This window comes from Scyliorhinus torazame, chromosome 5 (assembly GCF_047496885.1).
Source record: "Scyliorhinus torazame isolate Kashiwa2021f chromosome 5, sScyTor2.1, whole genome shotgun sequence".
NCBI classification, from domain to species: domain Eukaryota; kingdom Metazoa; phylum Chordata; class Chondrichthyes; order Carcharhiniformes; family Scyliorhinidae; genus Scyliorhinus; species Scyliorhinus torazame.
This window is the reverse complement of record NC_092711.1, coordinates 153786264-153811188: the sequence shown is the minus strand read 5'-3', so window position 1 is coordinate 153811188 and position 24925 is coordinate 153786264. Positions and strand designations below refer to the sequence as shown.

The following is a 24925-nucleotide window of genomic DNA, read 5'->3' as shown; positions in this document are numbered from 1 at the left end:
TTTTCCAGGGCAATGATCCGGTCGCCCTGATCTGATGCAGCCCTTTCCAGCTCCTTGATATTTCCCCCTGGACTTCCAGGTGCCTTTCCGCCTTGTCCAGGTCCACCTGCATGGTCGCCATTGCTTTGGCAACCATACTCTTCACCACAGCTTGGATGTCCAGTTTAGTTTCCTCCCAATGTTGTCTCATTTCTGTTGAGAGAAACATCCTCCACCCATCCCCTGGTGTGTGGAGTGGGGGGGGGCTTCTCGTGTGGCAGGCCGGTCCCTCTCGCTCTGGCGAAGCCTGCGTTTCACTGCCTCGTGTGTCAGCCGGTTCGGTCGTTTGCTTGTCCAGGCTTTTTCCACTCCTGGTTTCCACTTGTCCTCTGGATTGGCTGCTGTTTGGTATTATTCTCTCTCTGCCGTGTTGTGGAACTGGTGTGGGGGTGTTTTTTGGTGTTCGCATTTTTCGGTCAAAAAGAGCCTATTTTTCAGGTTCGTGGGAGGAGAGCCACCTGATGTGGGACTTCTCAGCACATCCCCATCACTGGAAGTCCAGCTCTCTCTCTCTCTCTCTCTCTCTCTCTCTCTCTCTCAAAGGGGAGAGCAGCCCACAGGCCTCTCAGACTCTGGTGACTTTCACTTCACATTTATACAACAACTATAGATTCCTTGAAGAAACAAAAATCCAACAGGAAAAGTGAGGAAACCATGGCTAACATTTGATCAAAGGAAGAGGCTCATAATGTGGCCAATATAGTAGCAGGTCTGAGAATTGGGAACTTGTTTTGGAATTCAGCAAAGGAGGACCAAGAAACTGATCATGGAAAATAGAATATGAGAGCAAACTGGGGAGAACTGGAAAAGCTCCTAAAGGAATGTGAAAAGGAAACGATTAGCAAAGACCAATGTGGGTCTATTCCAGGCAGAGACAGGAGAGTTTATAATGGGTATAGGGATTCTTATTTTTCTCTTTGAATAAGAATCGGTAGTCCAGTTGGTGGAGGTGTCAGAAATACGACTTTGTTGTTAGTGACTCATTGGTATATTCTTGAATAAGAGGCTTTGTCCTTCTGTCCATGAACAGCAGCTAAACTGTATGTTTTTTTTACACCATCATTGCTCTCATTACCCATCACATAGATTCCACTTTTAATTCCCTCCCGCTTTGTTCCACTATCGCCCATCCTGTTCTTGGCTCTTCATTCACTCCGCCAGATCCCATCGAGAAACAGGGTCCCAATGGCCTCCTTTAATCGTTCTTCTCCTACCCTACTCACTTCCTCAATTCCAATCTTTTCCCCCTCTCCTTACCTTTTCTCCCCTTTGCTTCCCCCCTACATCTGTCACACTTTACCCTCTGATTTTAGTTTCTCTGCTGTTTGGCCTTTCACATCTTTTATTCTCGCTGGGGACTGCCATTAGCACTCTTTTCCCTTGGTTTCTGTGGCTATGACTCATCTTTCATTCCCTCACCCCACAGTATAAATATCTCCCACTTTCTAAGCCTTTTAGCTTTGACAAAGGGTAATCTGAAACATTTGAAACGTTTGCTCTTTTTTCTCCCTACAGATGCTGCCAGACCTGCTGAGATTTTCCAGCATTTTCTCTTTTGGTTTCAGATTCCAGCATCTGCAGTAATTTGCTTTTAATACTCTTAAGATTTCTGCCATTTACTGCATATTTCCCATCTGTATTTGACCTTCCAAAATGCATTACCTCACATTTGTCCGGATTAAACTCCATCTGCCATCTCTCCGCCCAAGTCTCCAACCAATCTATATCCTGCTGTATTCTCTGATCGTCCTCATCGCTATCCGCAATTCCACCAACCTTTGTGTCGTCCGTAAACTTACCATCAAACCAGTTACATTTTCCTCCAAATCATTTATATCCATTACAACAGTCCCAGCACTGATCCCTGCGGAACGCCATGGCCCTCCATTCAGAAAAGCACCCTTCCACAGCTACCTTCTGTCTTCTATGACCGAGCCAGTTCTGTATCTATCTTGCCAGCTCACCTCTGATCCTGTGCAACTTCACCTTCTATACCAGTCTGCCATGAGGGACCTTGTCAAAGGCCTTACTGAAGTCCATGTAGACAACATCCACTGCCCTACAGTCATCAATCATCTCCGTCACTTCCTTGAAAAACTCAATCAATTTACTGAGACACGACCTCCCCTTCACAAAACAATATTGCCTCTCACTAATACGTCCACTCATTTCCAAGTGGGAGTAAATCCTGTCTCAAAGAATCCTCTCCAATAATCCTGCCACTGACATAAGGCTCACTGGCCTTTAAATACCTGGATTATTCTTGCTGCCCTTCTTAAACCAAGGAACAACATTGGCTATTCTCCAATCCTCTGGGACCTCTCCTGTAGCCAGTGAGGATACAAAGATTTCTCTCAAGGCCCCGGCAATTTCCTCCCTTGCCTCTCTCAGTATTCTGGGGTATATCCCAACAGGCCCTGGGGACTTGTCTACCTTAATGTCTTTCAAGACCCCCAATACCTCCTTTTTGATCTCAACATGACCCAAACTATTTACACACCCTTCCCCAGACTCATCATCCACCAAGTCCTTCTCTGGTGAATACTGACACAAAGTACTCATTTAATACCTTACCCATTTCCTCTGGCTCCACGCATAGATTCCCACCCCTGTCCCTGAGTGGGCCAACCTCTCCCTGGCTACCCTCTTGCTCTTTATATATGTATAAAAAGCCTTGGGATTTTCCTTAATCCTGCTGGCGAATGACTTTTTGTGACCCTCTTTAGCCCTCCTGACTCCTTGCTTAAGTTTCTTTCTATTTTCCTTGTATTCCACGCTTGCTTTGTGTGTTCCCAGCCTCCTACCTTTGACAAATGCTTCCTTTCTCTTTTTGACTAGGCTCACAATATCTCTCGTTATCCATGGTTCCCAAAACTTTCCATACTCATCCTTCCTCCTTTCCAGGAACATGCCGGTCCTGAATTCCTATCACCTTACACTTGAAAGCCTCCCAAAAGCCAGATGTTGATTTGCCCTCAAACACCTGCCCCCATCTAAATCCTTCAGTTCCTGCCTAATGTTGTGGGAATTAGCCTTCCCCCAATTTAGCACATTCACCTGAAGACTACACTTATCTTTATACATCAGTACCTTCAAGCTTACTGAATTGTGGTCACTGTTCCCAAACTGCTCCCCTACTGAAACGTCGATCAGCTGGCTGGGCTCACTCCCAAATACCAGGTCCAGTACGCCCCCTTCCCTAGATGGACTATCAACATACTGTTTCAAACATTGGTGCTCCTTACAAACTCTGCCTCATCCATGCCCCCAGCACTAAGTAAGTCCCAGTCAATATAAGGGAAGTTAAAATCACCCACAACAACCCTGCTACTTTTACACCTTGCCAAAATCTGTTGACATATCTGTTCCTCTCTCTCCCGCTGGCTGTTGGGAGGCCTATACTAAACCCCCAACATTGTGAAGCCACCATTCCTATTCCTGAGCTCGACCCATATTGTCTCGTTGTATGAGCCCTCTGAGGTGTCCTCCCGCAATACGGCTCTGATATTCTCCTTATGCAGTAGTGCAACTCCCCCACCTCTTTTACAACCCTCTATATCCCGCCTGAAATCCTGCCAATCCTGTTTTTCCCTTAACCAAGTCTCTGTAATGGCAATAACATCATAGTTCCAAGTACTAATCCAAGCTCTAAGTTCATCTGCTTTACCTGTTACTCTTCTTGCATTGAAACAAATGCACTTCAGTCCACCAGACCCGCTTTGATCAGCAACCACACCCTGCCTGCTCTTCCTCTGATTCTCTTCCCTGGTACAAAGCAATCAGTCTCTCACATCTCACCTCTTGATTCTTAGTACATTGAGGTGCCTGGCAGGGGTCTATACAATACATTTCTATACAGTCCCCTCTAACTTTATATTTCACAATAGAGCGATTGGGGTTGTTGAGGGCACTGTATTTTCTGCTCCGTCATTTTAAAATACACTGTCATCTTGCCTGGGAGGAAGGGTCCTGTGTCCCAGCTTTCCCTATTACCTGTAATTCCCTTGATCCTGGGTTCCCCAACTGATATAGGGCCGAGGTATTTCAGAACTGCAGGTAATTGGTAAAAGCTGCCCCGCAGGACGTATAAAGTCCCATTGGTACATACATCCTGGGTCTCGTCATAATAAAAACCTATACCGCTCCTTCCCCTTATGTCTCTTATTGCAATTATAGTGGCCCAACACACCCACGTGACATTAGTATACATGTGATCATTGGTTTTCGTGTCAGTGATGTCCGGCTCCTTCTGTGTCCATGGTGAGGAGGTCGATGTCAGTGTTTGAAACCAGATATTGGATGGGGCCCCAAAACGCGCTGGCAATACAATTCTGGAGGTATAAAGAGACGCCTTCCGGATCTCAGTTAGTATTATATCATTTGTATCATTTCCAATCCTCCTCTTCTTTGTCCTTTTGGTTCCGTTGTCCCATAACCTGGGCTGCACTCGTGGCCCACTTACAAATCCAGATGATTCCTTTCACAAATGCAGCGGCTGCAAAAGCCACGTCTACCCCCAGTTCCGTGGGTTCGTTGACCTATCGGAGGGTCTCTCAATGTTTGTGATTATGGGACTAATTGGGGTATGATTTTTAACTGTCTCCAGTGGGTTTTTCATCTATTAGGACACGTTTGTCCAGTGACTATTAATTCATAGGGTTCCTCCCATCAAACCCCTAGTCCCTTTTTACCTGTCATGTCTTTGACTATTACCCTGTCCCCTGGCATGGGTAGTTTAGGGGTTTCCTCTCCTGTCAGTTTGGTCCAGTCTCTATGCTGTTGCTGTGTGATTACTTGACCTTTCAGGACCAGCAGGCGGTCTACCAGATCTTTCATACATTGGAGCACAGTTCCTGTGTTTATCTGAAGTTCCACCCCTCCGGTTATCACCTCCTCCAGGAGGCGCATTGCTCTTCCTGTCATTAACTCAAAAGGGGTTAATCCTGTTCCTCGGGCTGGGGTGGCTCTTTGACACAACAATATTGCGGGCAAGGCCCGTACCCAATTATTCCCTTCCTTCAGCATGGCTTTGGCTAGGCTGTTTTTTAAGCTTCTGTTCATCCGCTCTACCATTCCCGAACTCTGAGGATGGTCTGGGATGTGGAATCTCTGCTCGATTTCCAAAACTTTACAGGCCTCCTCCATGGCTTTTCCCGTGAAGTGGGTCCCTTGGTCAGAATCCAGTTGGAGGGGCACCCTCCCACCTTGGTATTATTTTGTTAGCCAATATCAAAGCCATGGTGCCAGCGGTGGCGTCCTTATACAGGAATGCTTCCACCCACCGGTGAATTGACGTAGAACCAGCAGACAATATGTTTTACCCTGTATTCCAGGCAAGGGTCCAGGAAAATCTAGTTGCAGGTTTTCCCAGGGTCGTTTGGGCCGGGGCTGACTTTGATCGTGCAGGGACGGCCTGGTTCCACCAGGGTGCACTATATTCATCATTGGCAGTATTTGGCCACATCCCTGACCATGAAGTGTGTGATCAACCCCACATACTTCCTTGCTCCATCCAGATAAGGAAAGTGAGTTATATTCATAGACTCTATCTCACTGTATTTTCCACCAGAACCATTGACCTGCACATCTTCTATTTGTTTATTCCATTCATGGGATGTGGGCATCGTTGGCTGGGCCGCTTTTGTTGCCCATCCCTAATTGCCCTTGAACTGAGGGGCTGCAGCTAAGAGTCAACTGCATTGCTGTGGGTCTGAAGTCTCAAGTAGGCCAGACCAGGTCAGCATGGCAGATTTCCTTCTCTAAGACATCAGTGAACCAGATGGGTTTTTACAACAATCGGCAATGCTTTCATTGTCATCAACTTAAATTCCAAATTTTTTGTGACTTCAAATTTCACCATCTGCTGAACCTGAATTCCTATTGCATTACCCTGGGTCTCTGGATTGCTAGTCCGGCTTTTGATTTCCCAGATGTGTCTTGTGAGAGATGAAGTCATTCTAGCCGATAAGCATGAGCTGTTATCAAGTTATATTTTGTTTTCCGTAAGTCCTGTACTTTCCCACTAACTTGCAGATAAAGCAGCCTGGCCAGCTGCAACTGGACTGTGTATAAATGTGGGTTATTGTAACTGCTCCTTCAGATACTTTGGTTCACTGAAGCATTCCCCTGCGTGCTTGTAATAAAGATTCCCAAACTTCTTTAAAAAAGATTTAGAGTAGCTGATTGTGGGGGGGGGGGGGGGGGGGGTGGGGGGGGGGGGGGGTGGGGGGGGGGGGGGGTGGGGGGGGGGGGGTGGGGGGGGGGGGGTGGGGGGGGGGGGGTGGGGGGGGGGGGTGGGGGGGGGGGGTGGGGGGGGGGGGACTGGAACCTGGTGCAGGAGCCAAGGTTGGACAGATCACGGCCGCGCTCGCTGGTCCCATCAGGGGGGGGGCGAAGGCGTTGGCTGGGCTAATGGTGGAAATGGGAGGGGTGGTTCCTTGGAGGTTCCTGCACCCAAGGGAACGGGAGTATTCGTTTTTCTCAGCGGTCCGTAAGGTATACTCGCGGATCAACTTTCTTGTGGTGGGGAAGGCTTTGCTGGCTGGAGTCAAGGAGTCGGAATACTCTGCAATTGCAGTGTCAGATCACGCTCCACATTGGGTGGATATGGTGCTAGAGAAGGGGGCAGCGCAGAGACCGGGGTGGAAACTGGATGTGGGGCTTTTGGGGAACCAAGTATTCTGTGAGAAAATTGAAAACGTAATTAAGGAATATGTAGGTTTCAATTGTACGGGTGAGGTGTCGAAGGCAGTCGTCTGGGAGGCTCCAAAGGCGGTGGTGAGAGGTGAGGTAATTTCGTTTGAGGCTAGGGTGGATAAGGAGGAGAGGTTGGAGCGGCAGAGGGTAATAGATGAGATGTTGGAGGTAGATAGGAGGTATGCAGAGGATGGGGACCCGGCGAAGCTGGAAAAGAGGTCGGAACTACAGGCGAGCTTCGACCGACTGTCCACCAGGAAGGCGGTGCGCCAACTGAGACGAGCAAGGGGTGCAGTTTATGAACATGGAGATAAGGCGTATGTTAGCAGGTCAGCTCCAGAGGGAGGCAGCGGCAAGGGAAATTCTTCAGGTGAAGGATAGGGCAGGGAAGTTGGTGGTGGCCCCAGTGCTGATTAACAAGGTTTTTGAGGAGTTTTATGAGAGGTTGTACAAGTCAGAGCCACTCGGAGGAGACCGTGAGATGCAGGAATTTCTTGATGGGTTGGAGTACCCGAGGCTAGGGGAGGGGGACAGGGCTACATTAGAAGGAGCAATAGTGGAGCAGGAGATAAAGGATGCGATTGGGAGGATGCAGTCGGGGAAGGTGGCAGGGCCGGATGGGTTTCCGGTGGAATATTATAAAAAATTTAAGGATAGGTTGGCACCCCTGATGGTGGGGATGTTTGAGGAGGCGATAGGGAAGGGGGTGTTGCCGCAAACCTTGGGGCAGGCATCGATTTCCCTGTTACTAAAAAAAAATAAGGATCCGACGGAGTGCGGGTCGTATCGGCCCATATCACTTCTGAATGTGGACGTAAAAGTGTTGGCGAAGGTACTGGCGGGTAGGCTGGAGGAGTGCCTTCCGAAGGTAATAGGGGAGGATCAGACGGGGTTCGTGAAAGGGAGGCAGCTGTTTTCGAACATTAGGAGGGTTTTGAACGTTGTTACGGCACTGGTGGAAAGAAAGGAAACAGAGGTAGTTGTGGCATTGGACGCCGAGAAGGCGTTTGATCGGGTAGAATGGGGGTACCTGATGGCAGTGCTGGAGCGGTTTGGGATTGGACCCAGGTTTGTGAACTGGGTAAAGCTATTATATAAGGATCCAAAGGCGAGTGTCCGCACAAATAATATCAGTTTGAGATATTTCTCTCTCCACCGTGGGACGAGACAGGGATGTCCTATGTCCCCCCTGCTGTTTGCACTTGCGATTGAGCCGCTGGCCATCGCATTGAGAAGTTCGGGTGCATGGAAAGGAATAGTGCCGGTTGTGGGGGGGTGGGGGGGGATAGAGCATAGGGTGTCCTTATATGCCGATGACTTGCTGCTGTATGTGTCGGAGCCGAGTGCGTCGATAGGAGGAATATTGGAGCTACTGCGGGTATTTGGGTCTTTCTCGGGGTACAAGTTGAACCTGGACAAGAGTGAGTACTTTGTGGTGTCTCGGCCGGGGGTGGGGGCAGGGGTGGGGGGGTTGCCATTCCGTAGAGCAGGGACTCATTTTAGGTATCTGGGGGTGCAGGTTGCCCGGGAGTGGGGGAGGCTTCGCAGGTACAACATCACTAGTTTGGTGGGGAGAGTGAAAGCTGATCTGGCAAGGTGGGATGGCCTTCCGCTGTCACTGGCAGGTCGGGTACAGGCGATTAAAATGAATGTGTTGCCGCGATTCCTGTTTATTTTTCAATGCCTACCGATTTTCCTGCCAAAGTCTTTTTTCAGGGAGATTGAGGGAGGGATTACCTCATTCATATGGGGAGGGAAGGTGGCCAGAGTGAGAAAGGTGCTGCTACAGAGGGGAAGGCAGGCAGGGGGTTTGGGTCTCCCGAACTTGTTGTACTACTACTGGGCGGCGAATGTGGAGAAAGTGAAGAGCTGGGTCAGAGGGGTGGATTCTCAGTGGGTCAGAATGGAGGAGAGTTTGTGCAGGGGGTCGGGGCTGAAGGCACTTGCAACAGCGCCGCTCCCAATAGCTCCGGGGAAATATTCAGGGAGTCCGGTAATAATAGCTTCATTGAAACTCTGGAGGCAGTTTCGCCAACACTTCGGGTTGGGTTTAGGGTCAAGGGAAATGCCGATTTGGGGGAACCACAGATTTGAGCCAGGGAGGTGGGATGGAAGTTTTCAGAAATGGGAAGAGAAGGGGATTAAGACGCTAAAAGATTTGTTTCTTCGGGATCGATTTGCAGGATTGAGGAAGCTGGAAGCGAAGTATGGGCTAGAGCAGGGAGAAGTGTTTAGGTACATGCAGGTTCGGGATTTTGCCAGGAAGGAGATACAGAGCTTCCCAGAGGAACCGGCCTCCACATTGCTGGAGGAGGTGTTGACGACAAGGGGACTGGAGAAGGGGGCAGTGTCAGCGGTGTACGGAGCTATTCTGGAAGAGGATAAGGCACCACTGGAAGGGATCAAAGCAAAGTGGGAGGAAGAGCTGGGAGAGGTTATAGAGGAGGGGGCCTGGTGTGAGGTGCTCCGGAGAGTGAATGCCTCCACCTCGTGTGAGGTTGGGGCTGATACTGCTGAAGGTGGTATATAGAGCACACCTCACGAGGGCGAGGATGAGCTGATTTTTTGAAGGAGTAGAGGATGTGTGTGAGCGTTGCGGGGGGTGGGGGGGGGGGGGGGGGGGTGGGGGGGAGGGCGCGAATCACGTTCATATGTTTTGGTCCTGTCCAAAGCTAGGGGAGTACTGGAAGGAGGTGTTTAGGGTAATTTCCAAGGTGGTGCGTGTGAAACTGGACCCGGGTCCCCAGGAGGCCATATTCGGGGTGTCGGACCAGCCAGGGTTGGAAACGGGAGAGGAGGCAGATATCATAGCCTTCGCCTCGTTGATCGCCCGAAGGCGGATCCTGCTGGGATGGAGAGCAGCCTCTCCACCCAGTGCCCTGGCGTGGCGGGGGGGACTTGTTGGAATACTTGACCCTTGAGAAGGTTAAGTTCGAACTGAGGGGAAACTCGGAGGGGTTCTACAAGTCATGGGCACTATTTATTATGCACTTTCAAGAACTGGATAACATCGAACATTAGTTGGGGTGGGGGGGTGGGGGAAGGGGGGCTGTGTAGATTAAGGGTGACTATGGGTAATCCCTGATTCCTTTGTGTCATTTGTTTATGTAAACATGTGGGCTGAGGTTTGGGGGTTGGTGGGCGGATGGGATCGTTGTTATTATGGGGATTAACATATCTTGTTGATTATTGTTGATGGGTGTAAATGTGGGAGAAAATGTGAAAAAAAATTTTAAAAGAAAAGATTTAGAGTGCCCAATTCATTTTTTCCAGTTAAGGGGCAATTTAGCGTGGCCAATACACCTACCCTGCACATCTTTGGGTTGTGGGGGAGAAACCCACGCAAACTTGGGGAGAATGTGCAAACTCCACACGGACAGTGACCCAGAGCCGTATCGAACCTGGGACCTCGACGCCGTGAGGCAGCAGTGCTAATCACTGCGCCACTGTGCTGCCCAAGATTCCCAAACTTTAACCAACTCTGGACCCCGAGTGACATTTGTCCCACAACAATCTGGTGCCAGGAACAGGATCCACTGACGGCTCTGATTAAAGGAAAGTCCCCGTAGACAGCAGATACCGGGGTGAGTTTTATACCACCCGGATTTAGTTCAGTCTGACTGACCACTGGGGTCTCCTGGAATCTCAGGGATCTGCTCTGGTTTGTTTCTTTGGCGTCCATTTGATGTAATTTCAATGACTGGAACATTCCAGACAGAGAATTGTTGGTTTTATACCAAGGATGTGTTTGGGGGCGATGTTGAAGTCCCCGTGATCGAGAGGGTTTTGTTGCTGCTGACAAATTAAGGCTTAAAGCTATATGGGAGGCTAACCAGAAAGAGTTAGGCAGGTGGAGAGAGTTTGGCGTGTTCAGAGATCCCAAATAAGGGGTCATTTAGCATTATTGCCTCGATGGATCTGCACAGAAAAGCTCCAAATTGTGTGATCAATGCAGGAATTTCAGAAATATTGTGTTATAGATATTTGGTGCATTAAGGGTTAAAAGTCTCGGTTAGTGTGTGACTGCTGTAGTCATGTTTATAAAAATCCTGGTTTGTAAAGCAGCTCGGCATTTTTGAGAGAGGTGCAATTAAGGCATCGTAAAATCTTGGGAAATGTACTTTTTTATATAAAGAAGCTTCTCTGGTGAATAAATAATTGGATAAATTGTGTTTAAACTTGAATAATCAGGTCTTGATATCCGGGAAGTGGCAGAAGGGTAATGTAACTAATGGGAGGTGTGAGGGTACCAGATATCTATCAGGCCAGCGGTGTTTTCGTTTTTTGGCTGGAAAGTGAGCTGAGAAACATTTTCTGAAGAATACAGCCAGCAATTGTGCATTATTCTGACTGTACTCCAGTTTCTTCAAAAGACCTCTATCCAATATTAAGCAAGTATGCTTGGTCTGCTAACTGTATTTAAACGTGGATTTTGACCAGAGATGGGTTTGTTTGAGTGCAGATAAAGATAGCAGTTAAGGGTTATTTTTTCATTGTATTGTTAAGCATTGTTTAATGGGTAATTGTAAGCTATTTTCTTTGTGATGCAAAAATTAGTAATAGTGTGTTAGTAATAAAGTTTGTTTTAATATCGCTACATGTGTGTGAAATCAATCACGCCTGGAGCGAAGTATCCTTTCCTCGCAGTCTTACAAATTGAATAAAATATTGGGGTTTCTGTCCGGTATCCCAGCAACTGTTGTGGTCTGGTCCAGGATCATAATACCGAATGGAACTTATCAGGCCAAGACTAGGTTAGCGGCTCAGGGATTTGAAGAAACCCTTCGGAGATAAAGAGGTCAGAGTGGACTCGCCCACAGCGGAAAAGGTCATTTAAATGTTTTATCATTCCTTTTAACGACTTTTTCTTGTGAATGTAAATCAATAGATTAAAAAGCTCCTTTTCTGCCAAGGATCACCTCCAGAGGGCAGTTTTTTGTAACTTCCTAAGATCTTCCTCCGAAGATCAGAGGCTGAATGCCTTTGACTGCTGAAGTGTTCCCCGACTGGAAGGGAACATTCCTGCCTGGCGATTGTCGTGTGATGTCCGTTCATCCGTTGTTGCAGCGTCAGCATGGTCTCGGCGATGTACCACGCTTCGGGACATTCTTTCCTGCAGCATAGGAGGTAGACAACGTTGGCTGAGTTGCATGAGTATGTACCGCGTACCTGGTGGGTGGTGTTCTCACGTGTAATAATGGTACCCATGTTGATGATCTGGCCAAGCAGGAATGTTCACTTCCAGTCGGGGAACACTTCAGCACTCAAGGGCATTCAGCCTCTGATCTTCGGATAAGCATTCTCCAAGGCAGCCTTCAGGACGCGCGACAACGCAGAATCGCCAAGTAGAAACATATAGCCAAGTCCCGCACACGTGTACAGCCTCAACCGGGACCTTGGATTTGTGTTGCATTACATTCACCCCCCACTCTTTGGCCTGGGCTTGCGAAATCCTACCAACTGTCCTGGCTTGAGACAATTCACACCTCTTTAACCTGTGATTATCCCTCTCTCCAGTTGCTCAGTCTGGACCTGTAAATTTAATTACCTGCAAAGACTCGCATTCAAAGTATTGGCTTGCATCTTTGACTTTGTCTATGTATATGTTTCTGGAATCCACCTCCTCATTCACCTGAGGAAGGAGCAGTGCTCCGAAAGCTAGTGATTCGAAACAAACCTGTTGGACTTTAACCTGGTGTTGTAAGACTTCTTACTGTGCTCACCCCAGTCCAATGCCGGCATCTCCACATCATAAGAAGGTGCCAGATGTAGAATGAAGACTTTGGAAGTTAAATAAGTTTGTCTCTGTTTTGAACAATGTTTCAGAGTGTATGGCACTTCACAGTTAATCAGTTTTGTCCAAGTTGGATTGTCTCCTCCTGAAGGCAGAAGCTGCCGTGCTTTATTGGTACCATGGCAGGAAACTCTCGGACATCTTTATGATGCATGTTAATGACTGCCTATGTGGTGGTACTAGTGAGTTCCAAAATAATGTTACTGACAGCAGCAGAACAACATTTAAGATTTGGAGTCAGGCTTCTGGGACCTTGAAGTAAATTGGATTGGAAATCGGGCAGTGTGTGGTCTGACATCACTTTACATCAACAATCTCAGGGAGACAGTATGAACCCTGTCACAGTCAATGGGGCCGGGGCCTCACAGAAAGATGAAGATGTTTCCAAAGCTGGGACTGAGCAGCTGCAAAGTCGAAGCCAATTGGATTGGTTGGGCTCACAGACAAGGCCGGATACAAGTGTTGATGTCTTCGAGATGAGTTCTGTAATGAAACGTCCAAAGGTCGAGGACATTTAACGGGAGAACAGAACATTAAAAAATACAAGGTGGTTGGGTGAGCTGAAGAATATAAAATGGATTGTTTTTCGTGATGCCTTTCACTGGCAGGAGCCTGTCTCAGTGTCTGGACACTGAGTGATGTTTAAACATCTCTTTTAGCAGAACAGACAAACATTTCTCCTTCTAAATTCAAAGGCCATGATATTCAGCTCCCATGAAGTGACTGACACAGTCTGGTCTTGGCCTAATGTTTGACTTGCGATTTCTGACTGTAAATCCTCCCCTTCTAATATTCTGGAAAAGGAGTTTACAAAGGTTATCACTGACAATATAGGATAGAAATTCAGAACAGATCATTCTAGCTTCTCTGGAACATTGTTTCCTCTCTCATTCCCCAAAAGGTGTAAATCTCCGTCCCGCACATCTCTCCATTCTCATGTTATTAGTTAGTAATTTCCTGCTTCTGGACTGTAGTAGAAAGATTCAACAATGCTCGTTAAGGCAAAATAACAAGGCTTTATTTACGAAGACTGCATGCAGTAATGGCTGAAACATGAGGTCAGAGAGCAGTTTGTACCACTGCTGATTCCTTCCCAAGTCCACGCTTTCACAGAGAATCAGCTCAGTATTTATACATTATCAAGGTTGCGTGACTACAGCTTAGTCAGGAATTCAATCTGAAGTAGAAACGGAAGCAATGTCATAAACCTGCTGACCTGTTGATCTTCTCGGACTCTTTGTCTCATCCCTCATACCATTATCTTGTCCTTTGATAGAACATTAAAAGGTCGGTGAAGACTCATTCATTCCTTATCTTGTCTTATTCATACCGCCCTAGGTTATGACGGGTTAGCCTTATCAGAAATACCAGAGGTCAGGCATTTTGGATTAGCTATATTAGCATTCCTTACAAAGGGCTCTGGTACATTGAAGTGGCTAGGTCAGCTTTTCTTACATTGTACTGAATAGTTGACCAGTTTTCCCATCATGCCATTACTTAATTCGTACAACATCACACTCACTCTGCTGTATCTAGTATTCACCCTCCCAGTTCTTCTGAAGGTGCTGATTCAGGCTGATTGACAGATCCATGCTCACTGCTTCCTGTCCTGGTTTGAATTGGATTGGATTGGATTTGTTTATTGTCACGTGTACCGAGGTACAGTGAAAAGTATTTTTCTGCGAGCAGCTCAACAGATCATTAAGTACATGAGAAGAAAAGGGAATAAAAGAAAATACATAATAGGGCAACACAACATGTATCCTGGACAGAGAAACCTGAAAATCTTCCTGCAGACTGCTAGTCTAAATACATATAGATATCTGTATATTTATTGAGCGAAAGATACGTTTAATAGTCACAGTTACTTGAACAGAGATACAAGGATGATGTGAGGAAGAGCTTTATTAAACAGTGAGTAGTCATGACCGGGAACTCGCTGCCTACGAGGATGATAGAAGTGGAGACAATCAACAATTTCCAAATTTAAATTCTTGGACTTTTGAAGGAAATAAACTTACAGGAGAACGGGGATAGAGAGGGGGATGGGACAGACTGGATTGTTCTACAGAGAGTCTGGACTCGAGTTATTGAATGGACTCCCCCTGTGCTGTAAGGACTCTATGACTGGAGATATAGAACGTAGCTACAGTACTATATTACAAGAGTAGAAATAGTAAAAATTTACTTCATTACAGAATCTTGAATAACATATGTTATACCACAGTATTAAACATTTAATCTCTATTATACAATTATACTCAAAATATTTCTGTCCTATGTTAGTTTATAGTCCCCATAAATGTCAGCCAACTCCTGGGAAACCGCTGCTTTATTTGTGGACATTAGGAAAAAGACCGTCCTTTTACCCAAATAAATGTGTCGAGAGGGCGTGAAGGATGTCAGAATGGGCGGCACGTTAGCACCGTGTTTAGCACTGATGCTTCACAGCTCCAGGGTCCCAGGTTTGATTCCAGGCTTGGGTCACTGGCTGTGTGGAGTCTGCACATTCTCTCCACGTCTGCGTGGGTTTCCTCCGGGCGCTCCGGTTTCCTCCCACAGTCCAAAGATGTGCAGGTTAGGTGGATTGGCCGTGCTAAATTGCCCTTAGCATCCAAAAAGGTTAGGTGGGGTTACTGGGATGGGGTGGAGGCTTCAGTAAGGTGCTCTTTCCAAGGGTTGATTAGACTTGATGAGCTGAATGGCCGCCTTCCGCACTGTAAATTCTATAAATGAACACGGTTGATCCTGGATGTGATTAACAGCAACACCGACAGCAGAATCTGACCCCGTGTAATCATCTGTGAACTCTTTGGTGTGACTGCTGGTGGGATAACTGAGAGAATCCCTTCCCACACACAGAGCAGGTGAATGGCCTCTCCTTGGTGTGAACTCGCTGGTGCCTCTGCAGGTTTGATGAATGAGTGAATCCCTTGCCACAGTCAGAGCAGGTGAACGGTCTCTCCCCAGTGTGAACCCGCTGGTGTGTCATGAAGTGGATTGAATGGTTGAAGCCCTTCCCACACACACTGCAGGTGAACGGTCTTTCCCCGGTGTGAACTGTCTGGTGCGTCTGCAGGGTTGATAATCGAGTGAATCCCTTCCCACACACAGAGCAGGTGAATGGCCTCTCCCCAGTGTGAATCCGCTGGTGTTGCAGCAGGCTGGATGACTGAATAAATTTTTTCCCACACACAGAGCATCTGAACGGCTTCTCACCTGTGTGACGTCGCTGATGAATCAGCAGGGTAGATGACTGAGTGAATCTCTTCCCACATTGAGAGCAGTTGAATGGTCTCTCCCCAGTGTGAATTCGCTGGTGTGCCCGCAGATCTGGTGACTGAGTAAATTGCTTCCCACACTCAGTGCAGGTGAATGGCTTCTCCCCTGTGTGAACTCGCTGATGTCTCTGCAGATTGGGTAAGTGAGAGAATCCCTTCCCACACACAGTGCAGGTGAACGGCCTCTCCCCAGTGTGAACTCGCTGGTGTGTCTGCAGATTGAGTAACTGAATGAATTCCTTCCCACACTCAGAGCAGGTGAATGGCCTCTCCCCAGTGTGAACTCGCTGGTGTCTCTGCAGATGGGATAACTGAGTGAAGCCCTTCCCACACTCCGTGCACGTGAATGGCCTCTCCCCAGTGTGAACTCGCTGGTGCGTCTGCAGATTGGGTAACTGAGTGAATCCCTTCCCACACTCCGTGCAGGTGAATGGCCTCTCCCCGGTGTGAACTCGCTGGTGTGTCTGGAGTTTGAATGAATCACTGAATCCCTTCCCACATTCAGTGCAGGTGAAGGGCATTTCCCCGGTCTGTCCATGTTGATCAGTTTCCACTTCAGACAGGCATCCAAATTTATTCCCAAAATTCCCGTGTTCCCACAGATTCTGCATGATAAAGGTGTCCCTTGTGTGTCCCCAGATTCAACAGTATGTTGAAAATTCACTTACATAGAACACAGGTACGGTCTCTCCCCACTGTAAATGGTGCAATGTTTTTTCAGGCTGTGTAACTGTGTAACAACAGTCTGTGCTGTGGAACACTCTCACTCGCTGTGTGTGTGTTTTCCAGTCACGCAGATGATTAAAATCTTTTGAAGCCGTCAGAACAGAGAAACGTTTTCTCCTTCTAAATTTAAAAGCTGATGATATTCTGATCCCAGCGAATGGAGCGACTCCACCAGATCTTGATGTGACGTTTGGTTTGAGATATCAGTATGTAGATCCTAACCTTCTGATATCCTGTAAAAGGTGTTTACAAAAGACATCACTGTCAGCCCAGGACAGAAATTCAGAACAGACAATTCTAGTTTCTCTGGAACATTCTTTCCTCTCTCATTCCCCAAAAGCTGTAAATCTCCATCCCACACACTCTCCCTCCATTCCCACTCTGCTGTATCTAATATTCACCCTCCCAATTCTCCTGAGGGGCTGATTCATGAGGGATCCAGGCTCACTGCTTCTTGTTGAAGAGGTGAAAATCTTCATCCAAGCGTCTATTGATTCGATAAAGGGGGGGGGGTCTAATAATAATCTTTATTAGTGTCACAAGTTGGCTTACATTAACACTGCAATGGCATTGCTGTGAAAATCAACCAGTCGCCACACTCCGGCGCCAGTTCGGGTACATCGAGGGAGAATTTAGAATGTCCAATTCACATAACAAGCGCGTGTTTTGGGAATTATGGGAGGAAACCGAGGCAACCAGAGGAAACCCACGCAGACACTGGGAGAACTTGCAAACTCTGCACAGTGACCCAAGCTGGGAATTGAACCCGGGCCCTAGCACTGTGAAGCAACAGTGCTAACCACTGTGCTACCGTGCCACCCTGAGGAAGGGTTTAATTTTGGTAGCGAGTGGTTAAGAGTTTTCTGCCTATGATGGAGGTGGAAGTGGAGACGAATATTGATTTTAAAATAAAATTGGACCAGTATTTGAAGGAAATTAACTTGCAGGGGAACGAGCAAATAGAGGGGGGATGGAACTGACTAGTTTGTTGTAAAGAGAGTCGATATGGACTCGAGTTACTGAATGGATTTCTTCTGTGCTGTAATGACTCCATGACTGGAAATATATAACATAGCTACAGCACTATATTATACAACTAGAAATAATAAGAAATGTACTTTATTGCAGAACTATAAATAGTATATCTATTATGTACCATATAACACTAAACATATCTCTGGCCTATATTAATTTATTGTCCCCTTAAATGTCAGCCATCTCCTGGGGAAAGCAGCCCTTTAATTGTGAATATTAGGAAAGAGACCATCCTTTTAGCCAGACAAATAAATGTGTCAAGCTGAGGGAGCAAAGGATGTCAATGTCTTTAAGAGAGAGAGAGACCTGGGCCAAGCTTTGCAGAGTCTGCACCCTCCCTGGATTCACTTCCTTTCCCTTCAGTTGCTACAAGTGACCAATTGAAGGTGAGAATGAGAAAAGAAATGGAAAGGGGGAAGCATTGATTTCCTCCTAGATGTTGTACAGAGGAGAAAGTTTTAGATCTTTTAGTTTGTTAACAATTCTACAATACAACAGGACAACGCTGAATACAGAACAATCAGCAAGAAAACAAGGCCAGCGACTCCCCAGCGGTAGCCCCACATCAGTGGAAACGTGTGTGGGGTAAATCATGGGTGTGGAAGCAGTACATGCATGTCAGCAAGAGCAGGCGTGTGTGAAGGAGTATCTGAGTGAATGCTGCATGTGCCGGTCTGTGAGAGTGTGTGGGAGAGAATGAGCAGCACCGACCATCAGGAAAGGACACACCGACACCGAGAGAGACCCCTCCCCTCCCCGGAGGGGCACAGTTCAGCCCCAAAAGGCGGTTCCATTGCCCAAGAGACCAAGGCAGAGGACAGGGTAAACACACAAAACACAATAGTCACGATGCAAAAACACATCAGCTGCACCAAAGACAAAAAGCTCCAAACAATCAATAAAACGAAGCCGCCAGAAGGCGAGCCCGCGCGTGCGCACTCCCCCGCCCCCCCCGCACATTCTTCCACATCCGCGGAAAGGCCCCAAACACATCTCCGGGTTCCAGTGCGCGTGCCCGGCGCGCGGGCACCGGATCCCCGCCCCCACCAATTGTTCCCTCTCCCGCCACACCTCCTCGAGACAAGGTTTCCAGGCAACCGGCTCCGGCCAGAGCGAGAAGCCGCTCGGTGATCACCCTCTCGGCCCGGGACTGCGCATGTCCAAGGGAGCGGGGAGACTGCGCGTGTGCGGGGTAGAGCCCGCCTCCTGACCTTCCAGCTGACATATTGACCAATGGGTCGAATTGGAGGACCGGAAGGACTTTGTCCACCAGCCAATCAGAGCGCGTGTTTGTGTGAATGACGATTGAGCTTTGCACGGACTGAAATCGACTCTTGTCTGCAACATCTGTGAGTAAAACACTTTCTTTTCTCCCCCTTTCCATTTATTTTCTCGTTCTGACCTTCAGTTGGTCACTTGCAGCAACTGAAGGGAAAGGAAGTGAATCCAGGGAGGTTGCAGACTCTGCAAAGCTTGGCCCAGGTCTCGCTCTCCCTTAAAGACATTGACACCCTTTGCTCCCTCAGCTCGACACATTTATTTGTCTGGCTAAAAGGATCGTCTCTTTCCCAATGTTCACAATTAAAGGGCTGGTTTCCCCAGGAGATGGCTGACATTTAGGGGACACTAAAAATATCAGACAGAGATATGTCGAGTGTTGTTATATGGTACAGATTAGACATATTATTTATGGTTCTGTAATAAAGCACATTGATTATTATTTCAAGCTTGTAATCTAGTACAGTAGCTATGTTATATATTTACAGTCATCTTTTTCCTCAGAAGGTTGTTAGTCTCTGGATTTCTCTTTCACAGGGCCCAGTGGAGTCTGGGGTCATTGAATATATTTGAGGATGAGTTGGACAGATTTATATTTGATGAGGGAGTCAAGGATTATGGGGAACCGGCAGGAACATGGGGAGAAAGCTGAGATGAGTCTCAGTCATCAGGTATTTTCAAGACAAAGGTTGATGGGTTTCTAGATATTGAATATATCAAGGGATATGGGGGAATAGTGTGGGAAAATGGTGCTGATGTAGATCACCCAATGATATGATTGAATGGTCGAGCAGGCTGGATGGGCCATAAGCTTACTCTTTATTATGATCTCTGTGTCCAGGACAGGAAGCAATGATCATGGGTCTGTCAATCAGCCTGAAACAGCACTTTCAAGAGAATTGGGAGGGTGAATATTAGATGCAGCAGTGTGAGAATAGAGGGAGAGTGTGTGGGATGGAGATTTACAGCTTTTGGGGAATGAGCGAGGAAAGAATATTCCATGGAAAATAGAATTATCTGTTCTGAATTTCTCCCTGTTAAGACAGGTGATATTTTTTGAAAATTGTTTTTATAGGATATTAGAAGAGGAGAAATTACAGATAAATCTCAAACATCACGTCTAGATCTGACAGAGTCACTTGGATTCCTTGGGACCTGAATATTATCGGCTTTTGAATCTACACAGAACAATGTTTGTCTGTTCTGGCTGCTTCAGAAGATTTTGAACATTTGTGTGACTGGAAAAGCACCGAGACACATACACCCAAGTGAGCGTGTTCGAGAGCAGTGACTGTGGGATGACCTTTAACCAGTTACACAGCCTGATAGAATATTGTAACATTCACGGTGAGGAGAGACCGTGCTTGTGTTCTGTGTGGACGGGCTTCAACTAATTGTTTGACCTGGAGAGACACGAGAAGACGATGAACATGGAAAAACCGTGGAAATGTTGGGATTGTGGGAAGGGATACAGATACCCATCTACGCTGGAAATTCATCGACGCATTCACACTGGGGAGAGGCCGTTCACCTGCTCTGTGTGTGGGAAGGGATTCACTTGCTTATCCCAGCTGCAGAGACACCAGCGAGCTCACACTGGGGAGATGCCATTCACCTGTTCTCAGTGTGGGAAGAGATTCAGTCATTCATCCACCCTGCGGGCACACCAGCGAATTCACACTGAGGAATGGCCGTTCACCTGCTCTCAGTGTGGGAAGGGATTCGCTCAGTTATCTAACCTCAATTCACACCAGCGAGTTCACACTGGGGAGAGGCCATTCACCTGCAATCAGTGTGGGAAGAGATTCACTGAGTTATCCAGCCTGAAGTCACACCAGCGAGTTCACACTGGGGAGAGGCCATTCACCTGCTCTGAGTGTGGGAAGGGATTTACTCAATTATCGACCCTGCAGACACACAAGCGAGTTCACACTGGGGAGAGGCCATTCACCTGCTTTCAGTGTGGGAAGGGATTCACTCATTTATCCAACCTGAAGTCACACTATCGAGTTCACACTGGGGAGAAGCCATTCACCTGCGCTCAGTGTGAGAAGGTATTTACTCATTTATCCAGCCTGAAGTCACACCAACAACTTCACACTGGTGAGAGGCCATTCACCTGCTCTGTGTGTGAAGATGTTCAAGGAGTTATCCAACCTATTGGTCCACCAGTGAGTTCACACCAGGGAGAGGCCATTCACCTACTCTGATAAGGGAAAGGCATTCAATGATCCATCCCGCCTACGGAGGCATCAGTGAGTTCACACTGGGGAGAGGCCATTCACCTGCTTTCACATGAGGGAGAAAGGAATAGAAGGATATGCTGATGGGGGAGATGAAGAAGGGTGGGCAGAGCCTCATGTGGAGCATAAATACTGACAGATACCAATTGAGCCGACTGGCCTGACCCTGTGCTGTAGACTCAATGGAACAGAGACAAATGTATTTATTTTAGATCTACCTGTAGTGGGAGGAAAAACACCATAAAGTAAATGTCCTTCAGCAGCTTTTAAGAATATAGGACATACAGTGCAGAAGGAGGCCATTCGACCCATCGAGTCTGCACCGACCCACTTAAGCCCTCACACCCTATCCCCATAACCCAATAACCCCTCCTAACCTTTTTTGGTCACTAAGGGCAATTTATCATGGCCAATCCACCTAACCGGCACATCTTTGGACTGTGGGAGGAAACCGGAGCACCCGGAGGAAACCGACACGCAGACATGGGGAGAACGTGCAGACTCCGCACAGACAGTGACCCAGCAGGGAATCAAACTTGGGACCCTGGTGCTGTGAAGCCACAGTGCTAATCACTTGTACTTTGTGGATCATTTCAGTGGAAATGTGCTCTCCCAGGCTCAAAGAGCATCAGCCCACTGGAAGCAAAGTCGTGAGATTGGCCAGAATATACCCATTGTATAGAACCTTGGTTAGACCGCAGCTGGAGTACTGTGTGCAGTTTTACTCCCCTTACCTTAGAAAAGGTATTATTGCCACAGAGGGAGTGCAATAAAGGTTCACCAGACTTGTATCTAGCTTCCCCTTCAATGTATTCACGTTGTTTACCTCAACCACTCGCTGTGGTAGTGAGTTCCACATTCTCACCACTCTCTGGGTAAAGAGGTTTCTCATCAAATCCCTATTGGATTATTGAACCCCTTTCTCATCTTAAAGACTTCCATCAGGTCACCCTTCAGTCTTCTCTTTTCTAGAGAAAAGCAGCCCCAGCCTTTCCTGTGGGTTAATGTTCTCAGTTCTGATATTATTCCTGGGCAGCACGGTACCACAGTGGTTAGCACTGCTGCCTCTCAGCACCAGCGACCCAGGAGGTTCAATTCCGGCCTTGGATAACTGTCCGTGTGAGTTTTCACTTTCTCCCTGTATCTGTGTGGCGGATGTGCAGGTTAGGTGGATTGGCCATGCTAAATTCCTCCTTAGTGTCCAAATGTTTAGGTTGACGGGTTATTGGGATAGGACAAGTGAGTGTGCTTGGGTGGTGTACTCTTTCAGCGGGCTGGTACATAATGTGAGGGGCTGAATGGCCTCCTGCACTATAGGGATTCTATAAATCTTAGTTGCACCTTCTCCAGTGCCTCTATTTCCTTTTTCCAAATGGAGATCACAAATGTTGACAGTGCTCCCAGTGTAGTCTAACCGTTGTCTAAACAAGTTGAACATAACCTCCCTGTTTTTCAATTCTATCCCTCTCGAATGGAACCCTCTGTATGGGCCCCACAGTTTAGGAAAGATGTGAAGTTCTCAGAGAGGGTGCAGAGGAGGTTTATGAGAATGTCACCAGGGATGAAGGACTTCAGTTAGTTGGAGAGACTGGAGCAGCTGAATTTGTTCTTTTTCAGACATAGTCATTAGTACCCAGAAGGAGGACATTCAGCCCATCGAATGATATGGGAAATAAAGTGTGAATGTGATTAAAGTAAGTTATATTCATGAAAGCTCTCTGTCTCTCTCACACACTTTTCCCCACCAGATCCATTGGCCTACACATCTGTTGTTTCATTCATGGGATGTGGGCATTGCTGGCTGGGCTGCATTTGTTGCCCGTCCCTAATTGCCCTTGAACTGAGTGGCTGCCACATTGCTGTGGGTCTGAAGTCACAAATAGGCCAGACCACGTCAGCATGGCAGATTTCCTTCTCCAAAGGACATCAGTGAACCAGATTTTTTTTCCAACCATCAACAATTCCTTCATGGTCATCAATGACTTTAATTCCAGATATAAATGAATGCAAAATTCACCATCTGCCGAACCTGGATCCCTATTGTATTTCCGTGGGTCCTTAGATTATTAGTCTAGCTATTGTTTTCCTAGATCTGTTTTGTGAGAGATGAATATAGATCACTATAGCCGATAATTCTGAGCTGTTTTCGAGTTGTTTCCTTGACATCCTGTACTTTCCCACTAATTTGCAGAAACAACAGCCTGACCAGCAGCAACTGTACTGTGTATAAATGTGTGTTATTGCAACTACTCCTTGAGATGCTTCGGTTCGCCAAAGCATTCCCTGCATGTTTGTAATAAAGATTCCCAAACTTTTACCAACTCTGGACTCCGAGTGACATTTGTCCCACAACAACCTGGTGTCAGGAACAGGATCCACTGACGGATCCTGATTTAACAGTAAGAATTCTTACAACACCAGAGTAAAGTCCAACGGTTTGGTTTGAATCACAAAACAAACCTGTTGGACTTTAACCTGGTGTTGTAAGACTTCCTGCTGTGCCCACCACAGTCCAATGCCGGCATCTCCACATCATGGCTCTGATTAAAGGAAGGTCCCCGTGGACAGCAGACACTGGGGTGTTGTTTGTTTTATACCACCCGTGTTTAGTTCAGTCTGACTGACAACTGGGGCCTCCTCGGAACCTCAGGGATCTGTTTCTGGTCTGTTTCTGTGACATCCACTCGATGTAATTTCAATAACTGTAACATTTCAGACAGGAATTGTCGGTTTTACACCAAGGATATGTTTGGGGGCGATGCTGAAGTCCCCGTAACCGAGAGGGTTTTGTAGCTGCCAAAATATGAGGGGATAAAGCCGTAAGGGAGGTGAAAAAAAAAGAGTTAGGCAGTTGGACAGAGTTTGGCATGTGTTCCGAGGTCCCAGATAGGGGTCAGCCAGCATCATCACATCGATGGATCTGCACAGAAAAGCTCCAATCAGGCGGAACTTACAAGTCCATGGTGAGGTTAGTGTCTCGGGGATTTGAAGGACCCTTGGAAGATAAAGAGGTCAGAGTGGACTCCCCCACAGCAGGAAAGGTAATTTTGAAATTCCTTTGGTCCTCTTCACAACATTTTCTCGGGAATATAATTCAAGAAACATAAAAGCTGCGTTTGTGCTGGGGGTCACCTCCCGAGGGCAGTGTTTCTGCAACCTCCTAAGAAGGTGCCAGATGTAGAAGGAAGACTTTGGAAGTTAAATAAGTTTGTCTATTTTTTCAGAGTATATGGTACTTTTCATTTGGATCAGTTTTGTCCAAGTCGGGTTGTCTCCACCTGAAGGCAGAAGCTGCCGTGCTTTATTGGTACCATGGCAGGAAACTCTCGGGCATCTTTATGATGCATGTTGATGACTGTCTATGTGGTGGTACGAGTGAGTTCCAAAACAATGTTACTGACAGGATCTGAACAACATTTAAGGTTGGAATCAGGCTTCTGGGACCTTTAAATAAATTGGATTGGAAAGCGAGCAGTGTGGGTCTGATGTGACTTTACATCAACAATTTCACAGAGACAGTATGAACCCTGTCACAGTCAATGGGGCTGGGGTCTCAGAGAAAGTGGAACATAGGAATTGGGCAGCAGTAGTCAATTCAGCCCTTCGACCCTGTTCTGCCATTCAATCAGATCTTGGCTGATCTCTTCCTGATCTAAAATCTACCTCCCCACATGTTGGCCATATCCCTTTAACCGTTTTTGAAATCAAAATATATCTCTCTTTCTTGAAAACATTTAATTACTGAATTTTGCAAATTCACCGCCGTCTGCGATAAGTAGTTCTTCCTCATCTCAGTTCTAAATCTACCGCCTCTCAACTTATATCCGTGACCT

General features: G+C 47.1%; 1 protein-coding gene and 1 long non-coding RNA gene across 2 annotated transcripts in view; one reads left to right on the top strand and one right to left on the bottom strand.

Moving 5' to 3' along the window:
* Positions 1-13525: 13525 nt before the first annotated feature.
* Positions 13526-24925, bottom strand: part of LOC140420137 (uncharacterized) — an 85696-nt gene continuing 74296 nt past the window's right edge. Inside the window, 1 exon segment of the mRNA XM_072504165.1 lies at positions 13526-16274. Coding sequence (XP_072360266.1) covers positions 15327-16274 — 948 coding nt within the window. The 3' untranslated portion in view covers positions 13526-15326.
* On the top strand, positions 18564-23414 carry LOC140420143 (uncharacterized). The gene is made up of 2 exons (XR_011946200.1): positions 18564-18920; positions 19925-23414. It is a non-coding gene; the product is annotated as an uncharacterized lncRNA (long non-coding RNA).